Source organism: Nerophis ophidion, linkage group LG08, assembly GCF_033978795.1.
Source record: "Nerophis ophidion isolate RoL-2023_Sa linkage group LG08, RoL_Noph_v1.0, whole genome shotgun sequence".
Taxonomy (NCBI): Eukaryota; Metazoa; Chordata; class Actinopteri; order Syngnathiformes; family Syngnathidae; genus Nerophis; species Nerophis ophidion.
In genome coordinates, this window is record NC_084618.1 from 48,499,014 (window position 1) to 48,513,230 (window position 14,217).

The 14,217-nt window shown below is 36.3% G+C and overlaps 1 protein-coding gene across 1 annotated transcript; it reads right to left on the reverse strand.

The window, feature by feature from the left end:
- Positions 1-859: 859 nt before the first annotated feature.
- pts (6-pyruvoyltetrahydropterin synthase) lies at positions 860-13,952 on the reverse strand. Its single transcript, XM_061908750.1, has 6 exons — positions 13,787-13,952; positions 8,862-8,941; positions 3,739-3,761; positions 3,095-3,151; positions 1,815-1,885; positions 860-1,342 (listed from the first exon to the last, which is right to left on the reverse strand). Exons 1-6 carry the CDS (start codon positions 13,849-13,851, stop codon positions 1,219-1,221), a joined length of 420 nt encoding a protein of 139 aa, XP_061764734.1. The 5' UTR covers positions 13,852-13,952; the 3' UTR covers positions 860-1,218.
- Positions 13,953-14,217: the final 265 nt, after the last annotated feature.

Below are 14,217 nucleotides of genomic sequence, written 5' to 3' on the forward strand. Positions count from 1 at the left end.
GCAAATACTAAAATACTTGCTTGACTTATGATTTCAAAGCACGTTATCCATCAAATTATAAACCGGGAAACTGAAAGCAGAATTTTCGGTAAAATTTTACTGTAAAAAAACAAGTGGTACCGTTTTACATTTACAGTAATACACTGTAAAAACAACAACCATACATTTTACAATAAAAAACAACAACCTGGCAGTTCGGACAGAATTATACCATAAAAAGTCATTTTTTTGTTGTTGACATTAATAAGCCATAAAAAAATCGCTGTCAATTTTACAATAACATTTTGGCGACTGAGCTGCCAGTTTTTACCGAAAAATAGATTTTTTTCCCCAGTGTATGTAAAAAAATAAATAAACAAATGCGTCGGGAATTGTGTTACAATATCATTAAGCGAATCCCTATACATGTATATTCATATATTATTCACTGTTACATAACTGCGTTGTGGCCCTCACTGAAAACAAGTTTGACACCCCTGGTTTAGCGTAATTGCGGCCCTACACATCTTGGGTGGTTCGTAGTTAAATACATTGTTGCAATCTCGAATCCCACTATTAAAAACAGCGCAAACACAAATTACTGTGAAACAAATAGACATTGAGCACCGCATAAAGCAACTTCCTATTAGCAAACAGAAGTTTCTCTGACCACCTCTTGGGGAATTTAACAGTGTAAAAATATCCAATTTTTATATTTAATTTGACTTGTATAATAATTTAAAGCCTGTTATGGGTCTGGGACACTATAGCTGCTGGTAGAAGTAGTTAACACATTTAGTCATAAGGTTCAGAACACTTTGTGCGGTCCAGCCTCTACCTCTGGCGACCCCCAGGTAAATTGAATTTGAGACCCCTGCTGTAAATGTCTCTTTTTGTTTTATTCATAACTCAAAACAAAGTGGTTATTACATGCATTCATGACTGGTTAATTGATCCTGTGTTGTTCTAAAATAACAACAATTGAGACAATACAGTTTAAATATAACAATATATTATCAATTTCAGTCAAGAAGTTGAAATTCACTGATCAGCAATTTATTTTACAGCATTCTCTTATCTCTTTAAATTATCATTGGAATAAAAGTAACAATAGAACAATACCATCTTGCAAACATTACCAGACTAAAGACATTTGTACCTGTCGAGCAAAAAAATCAAAATGTATATTACACAGCCATTGCATTATTGTAGTTTATAAACATCACTTTTGTATGTTTATTATTCACCCCTGTATGTAACAATGTTCTTATCTGTCTCATGAATTTTTATTTCATAGAGCTTGTTCGGTGCAAGGGCTTCGGCCATGTGGTCCCATATGTAAACAGCCAGGTTTTCAGTTGTGCTTGGAGAAGAACAAAAAGTAGTATTAGTTCAAGTCACAGCCGTAACAATAATATTACAATTTATTCAAATCTAGCATTAATCCACACAATGTTTTTTTTTTTTTATATCTTTTAATAAAACAAAAAGGGCATGATAGTAATGGTCAAAAGTTTATGTACACTCAACATTGGCTGGAATGTCATAAATGATTGACTTTTAATTAGTTATCAGTTAGTTATACCTTTGAATGTATTTAGTTGTCCCTTTCTAATCAACAATATTTAAGTATTTATAAACCTTCCACTCATTTCACAAAAAAAAAAAGTTTTATATACATATGTTAAAAAAATAGAGCCATTAAAGGAACTTATAACTAACGTGTTATTTTGTTGAATTTGACAGTTCTGCTATGAAAGACAAATTATATTTATGTCAATTGTGAGTGTATGTAAACGTCTTACTACAAATGTGTTATCTGAGCATATGCATACCTGGCAATTTTGGCAAAGTATGGGACGTCCTTATCTAGGTTCTTATGATCAAGTGGATTCATGATGACTTCCTGTAGAAGCAAGTATCAACATCAATAACTCCATTTCCATTATCCCTAGAAATGCGCAGAACCTAAATATTCCAAAAAGAAACTGGTTACGGAAACACCCGTACTTGGACAAACCTCAAAAATATCGATAAAACATTTTTACGCTCTCATGACGTGATTTTTCAGACGTTTCGATATTGAAGTGCGTTGCAAAAACACACTGGAAACACTTTTTTTGCATTAACAGGGCAACTGAACAACGAACTGGCGGGGCCCCTGTGCAGGACAACAAGGGCAGACGAATAGTCTCTGTCTCGCTTACTATCGGTCGGCCGGGGCGACAGGGTCCCTGCAGGTCCCTTCCTGGCAATAGAGGCCGACCCGCAGACTTGGACAGACTCACATGCCAAAACAATATCAAAGTAGCCCTTGAAGCCGCAGTTTGTGTATTCCTAGTTTAAAATTCTCTCTAAAGCGTCCCTCTTCCTCAAAATGGAGTGTCGCGGGACGAGAATTTACGAGAAATACGACTCATGATGCAAAACTATCCTTAATGAAAACACCTACAAGTCGCAAATGTACTTTGTTGAAATTTTTAAAATATCGCTTTTGTTGGGCGAAAAACTGCAAAGGAAACACAGCTAATCAAGCCTTGCTTGATACCTCTACAATTTGCCAGCCTTCTTCCACTAGTGAAATGTTAAATATTCAAATGCTGTAACTGTCAGACGTGACTGACGCCAGTTAACATTGTTATTTTACAGGACTAAATAATTTGTTCCAGGCCTGACTGTGGTAATGGAATTTCCGGATGGAGACATTTTTAGGCAAAATTATTTCGATTTTCCTAGAAGATAATGATAATAATAAATAAAATAGATAAATAAAGCGTTAGCTGCTTGCTACTACATCAGCAGCTGTAAAAATGTACATGCGGATGTGGATACGATTGTTGGAACCTTTCTGTGAAAGAAAATAAAAACACGAATACCCCCAAATACGTCTCCAACCACTCATTTGACAATATCACAATGTTTATTCAAAAAATATATTTATACATGCTAACTTGGATTTAACTGGATCACCCAACTTGTCTCTAATTTTTCAATATTCTTGCAGAATAACAGACTAACCACAAGACAGAAGTTTACACTAAGTGAAAGTAATAACCGCCATAAACATTGTGGACGTAAAACCAAAGTAAAGTAATTAGGGAAAATGTTTTCTTACCTCTATTGACTTCTTCAAGTCTGTCAGGTTAAGTACCATACCGGTGATATTATCAATCTATGCAGAAACATATAATGAATAACATGCACATAAAATAAATCACACGGACTAAACTTTCAAGTGAGAGTTAAATAATAACATTAAAATCATAAATGACACATTTAATAACACATTTATTTAATTTCAATTTCAAATAACACAGAATTAACACATTTAAGTACTTATTTAAAGATTCATGTATGTATTTAATTCTGTCATTTTTGACATTCAGTAAGCAAGCAAATAAAATTAAGAAAAAAAATCTTGTGACATTCTGTGAAAAGAGTTCAAGTGCCCTGTACTGGTCCAAATATTGTTTATTTACATTTGGTGTATGTTCAATGTCTTTCCTCTGTGATTTGACGCAAGGATACAAGTTGTTCAAATTGTAAAAGACTAAGTCCCGGGAGCGTGGAAAATATAGACCACACCTAAACTACATGGAGAAATTGTGAATGTGCACATTGAATAATATATGAAATAAATGCAATTCTAGATTGAAATACATCTTGTGACATTGTAAAAAACTTGATGAAATTATGGTACAGTGAAAACAAAGTTAAAGTATTTTGTACAGTTTAGTAAAAGCAATGTCTGATACTCACCTTCCCACGCACGGTTATCTCAACTGTGGAAACAAAAAGCTATAGTTAAGAGTTGGGAAAGACACTACGTACACTTTCTGAAATATCTCTCCTAACAGTATAGATTATACATTTACAGTATTTGATTTTAATTAGGTAAAATAAGCATTTGATCTCAAAACAAAACATGACTTGGTACAACAGAATTCAAACATTTCTTGTAGTTGGACGCCAGGATTGTGTGAATCTAAGGAAGGATTTTGTTCCGTTTCTCTGAAATGGATACAAGCTCACTTGCCTTCCCTTTGTCTATCATTCACAATCCTTATGTGAGACAAGCACACAAATGTTTCTCTTTTTTATGTATTCTAAATTGCAAAAAAATAACAAGAGCAAGAGGTGGCTAACAATGTGGACTGTATCTATTACACTAAAAGACCTCTAAAAAACATCCGAACACGGCCAACAGCAGTTCATTTACCCGTCTAACCTGCATATTAACCAAGTATTACCAACATTGTTATTAAAAGCGCTAACGCAGAGGAACTACTTTTAGCAGTGCTTTAATTACAGATATAACTGGCTACTATGGCTATTGACATACTGGGCTGCATGCGAGGTAGGCTGCATAGTGCTCAAGATGCAAAAAAAATGCATATTCAATAATTTTTTATAATACAGGATATATGTTAGAAATACATATACTATGTTAATACAAAAAGAATGTAATAGAAAAAACATTAAATGACGCCAAAACGCATTCATTGAGTTTGTTTAAATCCCCCCTTAAGTAATCTATCAACTATTAAAATCATGATGATGGGTTTAATAATTATTTATTTCTGACCATCCAAATATGTTGACACACACACGCACACACACACACACGTAGGATGGAGGATTCTCTGTCCAACGTCTGTCTTTGCAGCGGGATCAGTCCTCTCTCACAGCTGTGTTGAACTGTGTCAGTTTGCACGCCCTTTTAAGGCGTGGTAAATAAAAAGCAAAATAGAGTTTGCAAAACAGTGATGAGTGTTGATAAATAATATTGCACGTGCTGTATCATGTCGTTGCATTTTTTCTTTCCAGCATCGTGGTCGTTTTGATGATCAGCATATTTTTTGCATATTAATGAAGACAGAAAAAGGTTGTCCTAATACAAATATTTTGGTACCAGTACCGGTACCAAAACTATTTTGATATGTTTCAATATTTTTTTTTAAATGAATGGGGCCAAAAAATTATATTATTGGCTTCAATTAAACAAAAAATCTTAATGATTAAACATGTTTCTTATTGCAATCAAAGAACAATTTTGTCATTAAATAACGTTGTGAACTTACTAGAAAACTTAATTTTTAGCAGTGATTAAGCAAACAGGTTACAAAGGCTCCTAATTTAGCTGCTGTAGTATGCAGTAACATATTGTCCATCCATCCATTTTCTACCTCTTATCCCTCTCAGGGTCGCGGGAGGTGCTGGAGCCTATCCCAGCTTCACTCGGGCAGAAGGCGGTGTACACCCTAGACAACTTACCACCTCATCGCAGGGCCAACACAGATAGACAGACAACATTCACACTATCATTTACACACTAAGGCCAATTTAGTGTTGCCAATCAACCAAATTAACATACTGTGTCATCTATCATTGCATTATCTTGTCAAAAATAAGGGACGATCTGTAGGAAATGAATGGATTATTAATATTTGTTTATTTACTGTTAATATCTGTTTATTTTCTGTTTTAACATGTTGTATCTACACTTCTGGTCAGATGTAAGAAGCACTTTTTTATCTGTTGTTTGGGTACTTGACATTAATTTTGGGTGATACCACAAATTTGGATAGTGATCCAATATTAAGTAGTTACGGGGTTATACATTGGTCCATAAATCTTCATGTGTCCAAGGACGTATTTCTTGAGTTTATAAACGTAATAAAAAATAATTAAAATATTTTTTGTTGATTAAAAATCTGAAAGTCAGCATTTTAGTATTGACTAGATACGGATCTTGTACTTGACATTGTTACAATCAATATCTGTGTAGACCTACTTTTTTATTTACATGCTGGAGCACTAGTTTGGTGTTCGCTTTGACTTTGACTATTGTGTCCTATGGTGTGTAGTGAAGCATGTTTTGCCATTCCTTGTCCTGCAGGGATGATATTTGAAAGCTACGTTTGAAGCCAAAATACATACGTTCTCCATCTTCTGTCTTTACATTGTTTTTGCTTGCAAGTGCTATGAGTGTGTGTGTCTGTCAACTAACGTGCGCCGAAGCTTGTATGCCAGCATTGTCACCGGCGCACATCATGTTGATGAAAAATAAAAGTACCGGTATTTTTTAAAAGCAGTATAGCACCGTTGAAAATTAATTAGTACCACGGTACTTTATTAATACCTGTATACCGTACAACCCGAGAAGACAGAGACGCAAAAGCAATCGCACACCTTATTCTGCTCAGATGCAATCCACTTTACACATGTTTTGTAGATCAGTTTTGCGTGTGATATCAAGTTTGCACATGTTTTAGTGCATGCAAACATTGAGTAAACCAGGCCCTCGGTTCAGTAAAGTTTTCTGTACCCTTAGTAAAGAAACAGCCCCAAAGCAGAATTCACTTCCATGTTCAACAGTAAGGATTGTGTTCTTCAGGTCATATTCAGCATTACTCTGACTCTACACTAAGGGTTTTGATTGATTGATTGATACTTTTATTAGTAGATTGCACAGTTCAGTACATATTCCGTACAATTGACCACTAAATGGTAACACCCGAATACGTTTTTCAACTTGTTTAAGTTGGGGTCCACGTTAATCAATTCATGGTGGACGGATCGATCAAAATATCGATAGTATCAACACCAAGGTGAGTATTGGTATCGGAGTGTCAGTGTCAGACAGAGAAACTGCTAACTGTGACATATGCAGCAAAGCTATACGATCCTGTGGTCACACTACAAACCTGTACAATCACTTAAAAGCGCTACACCCAAATGTAAATGCTGTGCTGCAAAGCGAGCAGAGGGAGGAGAAGAGAGCTCCACAAACCAAAACCAGACCCCTTTTTTTTTTGTCCTGTCCAGCTTTTCAGGCAAATCATATAGTTAATGTAGATGCCCATATTGGCTGTTCAGATTTATTTTACAAGAGAAGTGTAGGATACTTCTCTCGTTGCCTTACTTGAATTTGACTTCATTAGATTTGTATTTATATTATCATCTTGTGCAGCCGGGCCAGAGCAAGAGGGGATAGAAAGAGGAAAAAAAGGAAGACAGATGAGGAAATAGTGGAGATAAGAAAGGGAATAGACAGAGAGACAAAAACAACAACAGTAAACAACAATAATAACAAAAACAACAACAATCGAACACCATCACATACGATATTTACAAATGATGGTTAAAGTGATAGCAAAGAAGCAGTTAGCAAAATAAATAATACAGAAATGACAATGAGCATTTTTACACTACAACTGGAGCATTACAAATACCAATAGAAATAGCGCTATTGATAATGAACAATACCAGTAATTTTCCTCTACTATAAACAATACAGTCGTGCAAATGCAACAATACATATACATAATGATAACTAAAGATAAAAAAGGAATACAGAAAGATGGAGGGAAAGAGAGAAACGCAACCTATATTAATCTTGTAGATTGTTATAGTAACAATAGGTTAAGCTTTGTCAGTGTGCCATGTGTTACCCAGTTTCCCCTGGGGCAGTGGTTCTCAACCTTTTTTCAGTGATGTACCCCCTGTGAACATTTTAGTAATTCAAGTACCCCCTAATCAGAGCAAAGCATTTTTGGTTGAAAAAAAGAGATAAAGAAGTAAAATACAGCATTATGTCATCAGTTTCAGATTTATTAAATTGTATAACAGTGCAAAATATTGCTCATTTGTAGTGGTCTTTCCTGAACTATTTTGAAAAAAAGATATAAAAATAGTTAAAAACTTGTTGAAAAATAAACAAGTGATTAAATTATAAATAAAGATTTCTACACATAGAAGTAATCATCGACTTAAAGTGCCCTCTTTGGGGATTGTAATAGAGATCCATCTGGATTCATGAACGTAATTCTAAACATTTCTTAACAAAAAAAGAAATCTTTAACATCAATATTTATGGAACATGTCGACAAAAAATCTAGCTGTCAACACTGAATATTGAATTGTTGCATTTCTTTTCACAGTTTATGAACTTACATTCATATTTTGCTGAAGTATTATTCAATAAATATATTTATAAAGGATTTTTGAATTGTTGCTATTTTCAGAATATATTTTTAAAATCTCAAGTACCCCTTGGCATACCTTCAAGTACCCCCAGGGGTATCCGTACCCCCATTTGAGAACCACTGCTCTAGGGCAACGTTTATATATGTTTGATGAAACGTGATTATGTGCATGACAGACATCCCTGACAAAGGCTTTTCAAAAACTTCAACAATTTCCAGGTAGTAATTTCTAGAAGTGAAAGATAATTCTAGCATATTCATTGTTTTTTTTCAAAGTATAATCAGTGGTCAGTGATGTAATTTAGCACAGAGATTCAAATATTATCATACTGTATATTCAGTCAGTTGAAAAAATGTTTAATTGTTTTCCTGGAGCTCAAAAATATGCACTTATATTAAGACTTTCAGCCTCCCTCAAATCTGAAGTATGAATATGGCAGAATATAACAAGTTAACCCTTTTGTGTATCTATTGAAGCTAAACATGGCAACGTTATAGGTTTGATTATTTTTGTAATCTCATCTAGAATGGTCATGAATTTAAGTAAAAAAGTATCGGTAATACTGGCTCTGTAATTACTTTGTATCGAAACAATAGCAACATTTGCAGTATCGCCAACCACTACTCTGAACAGAGTGATATGAGCTGATGCAAAATAACTGATGGGCATTGGTTTTATGGCACTTTATCAGCTCACTCAAATTAAAAATTAATCCATAACCTCTATTTAATGTGTTTCTGTGTGTTTTACACTATATCCCATCTTTTTCTATAAAAATTATTGTCTTCCTTGTAAAGGGTTAAAACTTATTAGCTGTGATTAAAATAATGAATTTCCTGTACTGCATGTTTTTACTGACAACATATGAAACAGGCAATTGAAACAACACCAACCTTTGTAGTTGTGTCCATGGCCATTTGGATTGTTGCATTTCCCATAGACTTTTTTATTTTCTTCATCGCTAAGGTGAATGCTACAAAGCAGATAAGAACCATGAACAACATGTGCGTGAATAAAATGTATTGCAGTGAAAAGACACTGATGCCCTGAACAAATTAACTGGAGGCTACATAGAAAAACAGGGAGACAGTATCTGAAAGTGCTGTCTTCAGGCACACCTCATAAATACAATAGTTTATATGAAGTTAGGAACCTAGTTTAACATAACAGTTTTAATACCACTACCTCATGAGGCACCTGTATTACCTAAGGATGTAACGGTACGCCATGATCATGGTTCGGTACAGTGTGGGAACAAAATAAGAAAGCATTTGAATTATCGTAAAACCTTGATTAAGTACCGCATTTCGATGAACTCACTGCTCATTTGCTGGAGAAGCAGCTTCCGTGTTGATCGCTAGATAGCAACTAGCGCGCTGACTACTAGCTATCTTAAATGCTGACATGCAAGTCATGTAAACACTTGAAAAATAATATAGTTCTTAAGAAGTTAGAACAATCTTTAATGTTTTTTCTGCCAAGGAGAGCTTTTGTTGTTCACTTAATTTTCCAAAAATACAGTACTTTTGACCACATACAACAATACCGTTATAATGATAACAATAATCGTAAAATGTTAATATCGTTACATCCCGACTATCATAATTGTTATAATTTAAGTTGCCAGCCAACATTTTAGTCGAAGCATTCCCACCATTAGTTGTCATGGCAAACACCACAGCGAACTCCGTAAAATGTGTTCAAAATATTTGGTCTTATCTGCTAGCATAGCTTATAACTAGGGATCCACATAACTTTGATTTCCAAACATTGAAAATAATAAAGTGAGTGTCAAGGACAGTGCTAAGAAGAAGTGTATGATATTCATTGAATTAAAAAAACGAATTATCAAAAACATGACAGAATGCAGTGTACTTGGTGAAGCAATTCGAGTGTATTACTGCTGGTTTGCATCATACTAAAGCTGAAGGAGTCTTAATCACCAGCCAAAAAAAAAAGATTTAAATGGCGCCCATTTATCCACGTAAATATAAATAGCTGCTGATCGTGGTTGACAGAGAAGCAGCTGGGAGGAGACACTGTAGAAGTTCATGCTACAAGGTAAATGCTGTGCATTATTATTACATTACTAGATAACCCTATTGTAGTTGTTAGTATTGAAATCAATAGTAATGTTTTTTATACAATATTACCAAAAATTTGTTTTTTTTTTAAAAAGACGTTACATCTTAAAAACTGTTTTTTGGGGGTTTGGGGGTAATCACCAATTAATTAGTTTTTAATTATCTAAATTGTTATTAATATTAAACCGTTGCTTGATTTGAGTTATGATTCCATTATAAAACCAATTACGGTAAGCTCTTAAATTGAGGTACTACTGAATATTGATCCTTTCAGTGAGGCAATAACTAAGCACATTTTTACATGATAAAAACCAACAAGGTCTGATTGTTGCTACACATAAGTGGATCTGTGTATACCACTGAGGTTCATGGTTTGAGTTTATTTCGAATATGTATACAATTACAATTCATCACAATTTCCAGTTTCTATTTCGACATGTTTGAAAAGGAGGAGAAAGAAGCAGAGCTTATTTAACTCTACCCCATTTTCCATCACATAGCAACTGCTAACACTTTTGTTCACATCCTGTTCTCAATGTGTTCACGATATACTCCATAAATAAAAAAAGAAATCATTAATTAATTAATAAATAGTGATACATTTTGCATAATTACATTTTATTGTGTGTGATCTCAATGCTGCCTAAGACTGCCACATCCTTCTATCACTGCTTGACTGCTTTTATTCTCTTATTGTATTTCTTTAAACATCCTAATGCTGCTAGATATTGTTGTGGAAATCTGAACCAAGTTTTAAAGTTTAAAGTGTGTAATGACAATACAAAACATCTAATCTATTAGCTGCTAATAGCTCAAAAGTGTGTCCAGACTGCAAATGAATTCCAAAACAAACACCAACAAAAGCACATATTGACAGAAGACATTTACTTATTAGTTGTAAGCATATTTCCTTGGCTTTGGTTTTGTCTCTCCCACAACCTTAATCCGCGTCAATTGCAATGGCATGCACGTGTGTAATGGTCAATTTTGCAAACTACACAATGAAGTCATTTGCAACTTTTATGTTCCGCTCCATTAACCTCGAAAGTCAGCGCTGGGAATAACATCACAGCCGAGTTCTGAGCGCAGTGTTGCCAATTTCTCATCAAGGACAGTAACTATTGGCTGTTCTATAAGTCGCTAGATGACGTCATCGCCCCAATTGCATAATTTATTGCAAAGGGCTGCTGCAGACACTGTAGAAAAGATACAAAGGTGAGGCAAACCAAATGTATTTATGTGTGACAGTCAAAAAACATTTATATTTAAAACTCCAGTCGAAGGGGGGCCTTCCAGTTGAAATTTCCGACTAAAAACTCGGTAATTCCGACTTTCCAAAACAACTGGAATGCATCATTAAACCAGCCAATACCTGATTCTCTTACTGGGAAGTTGGCAACAATGGATGTACTAATAATTTGACCCCATTAGATTAACATTTTTCCAGTGCTGCTAAATCTGGCGACTTTCCAAATCCTCTTGGCAACTTTTTTTTTTTAAACAGCTACTAGTGAAAGTGTTATTTAAGGCTTTTTTGTGTCTTGGAGACTTTTTTGGATCTTGGAGACCCTAAGGTGAAAACATGCTGCAGTTACTCTCTGCAATGAGCAATGTTAGCCCCTCCCCTGTTCCAAAACATTCAACAGCGGAGACCCTCACCACTCAAAGTCCAGACTGCAAATAACATCCGCATGTGCAAATAAGCTGCTGCTGTTTTTGCCTTAGTATCAAAAGCATAATGTAAATTTAAATATTAATTTAGTGTCATTACATGCTAAAATAATTCACTGCAACATCCCAATCCAATTTGTTGATGTTAATGAGCCAGTCAATAGATGAAAATATTGTCCCAACTCTCTGGTCTGTAGATCAAATTTGACTCTCTAATATTTTAATTGATTTAAAAATTTAAAGAAAAAAAGCCAAGAATCAACATCCATCCATCCATTTTTTACCGCTTGTCCCTTCCGGGGTCACGAGGGGTGCTGGAGCCTATCCCAGCTGCATTCGGCCGGGAGGCGGTTGTACACCCTGGACAAGTCGCCACCTCATCACAGGGCCAACACAGATAGACAACATTTACACTCACATTCACACTCTAGGGCCAAGTGTTGCCAATCAACCTATCCCAAGGTGCATGTCTTTGGCGGTGGGAGGAAGCCGGAGGGAACCCACGCAGTCACGGGGACAAACATGCAAACTCCACACAGAAAGACCGCGAGCCCAGGATCAAACCCAGGATCTTCATATTGTGAGGCACTAACCCCTAGGCCACCGTGCTTAAGAAAGTTTAATTTACAGCTCTGGTCTGTCTATCTGTGTTGGACCTGTGATGAGGTGGCGACTTGTGCAGGGTGTACCCTGCCTTCCGCCCGATTGTAGCTGAGATAGGCACTGTCACGCCAGATTTCTCCCCCCCCCCATTTACTTCCGGGGTCATGATTAATACAGACGTTTTGTTAATGCTATATTATAAAACTATAACGCTATATTATAAAAATACAGACGTTTTGTTATATTATAAAAAATATATATATATATATATTTCTAAAACAATTTACAAACACAAGCTATGGGATGATGCATTTACTTCCGGGGTCACGTTTCCTCTTACGTCATCCCATAGCTTGTGTGTAAATTGTTTTTTAAAATGTTATTTTATTTTTCATAATATAGCATTAACAAAACGTCTGTATTTTTATAATACAGCGTTAAACGTCTGTATTACTCATGACCCCGGAAGTAAATTGGGGGGGAAGGTTTTTGTAGGGGGGAAGAAATTTGTCGTGACAGCATCAGCGGCCCCCGCGACCCCAAAGGGAATAAGCGGTAGAAATGGATGGATGGATGGATCATACTTAGCAACTCAACTCGTTTTCCTCCCTCCTACAACATTCCATCCCATCAATTTTCTACCGCTTGTCCCGTTTGGGGTCGTTGGAGCCTATCTCAGCAGCATTCGGGCGGAAGGCAGTGTACACCCTGGACAAGTCGTCACCTCATCGCAGTCCTACAACATTCATGGCAATCAATTATGCAAATGAAGCAATAACCTAAAATAGCTACTTACTTATAAGACAGCCATTTGCTACTTTCCTTACTAAAGAGCCCACAACACACCATTAGTACAGCCAATGGCTGATTCCCTTGCTGAGAAATTAGCAACAATGGATGTACTAATAATTTGACCCCTCAGATTGAAGGTTTCCATGACATTACGCAGCTGAAGCATTATGTTTAAATAATATGACATGTAACATAAACACCCATACAACATCATGGAAGGTCCTTAACTAGTTGCTTAAATCCTGTATGAGTGTGAGCGAGGAGAACCAGGCGGTATGTGTGTGTTTCCCTGGCCGGCGATGCTCGCTGGGAGACGGCAGCGTGAGGAAGAAGCGTCGGCATGACAGAACAAGCTAACTAACACATCAGTTATACAGTAAAATGGCGATTTAATGTTTTCAGGTCATAGAAATCATCGTCAGAGACGAAAAATGATGAAATACGTTCGCTTTCGCGTCGACGTTTTTGTCACGGAGGCGACAGCGAACCTGACGTTTTTAAGGCGGCACAGTAACATGAGGTAAGTACCTATGAAGACGGTGACAGTAACATGAGGTAAGTACCTATGAAGACGGTGACAGTAACATGAGGTAAGTACCTATGAAGACGGTGACAGTAACATGAGGAAAGTACCTATGAAGACGGTGACAGTAACATGAGGTAAGTACCTATGAAGACGGTGACAGGCGCTGAAGCTCTGGACGCGGGTGATGTATCCGACGCGCTCCTCCATGGCGGAGTCAGCCACGGTCTCAGCGTGTCGTGTAGTGGGGAGATGAATCAGTAGCGGCGGATAATGGCTTCTGCTGGAGCTCCGGGCCGCTATGACTCACTCAGCCATTGGTTAAAAAACAGGGCGTATACATGAGCGCTCACATGACATCTCACACATGCACGTTATACACTTAAAACGTGGGGTTTATTGATCTGCAGTATACAGATTTGAGAAACAAAATGAAGTTATCATGGATTTCATTATATGCAACCCGCGGCTCTGGAGAGTATATGCGGCTCTTTCATTCCTCTGCCGTGGTTCCCTTTGGCTTTGAAACAAAATGTCAACAAATAATGGCTACTTAAAGGCCTACTGAAATGAGAT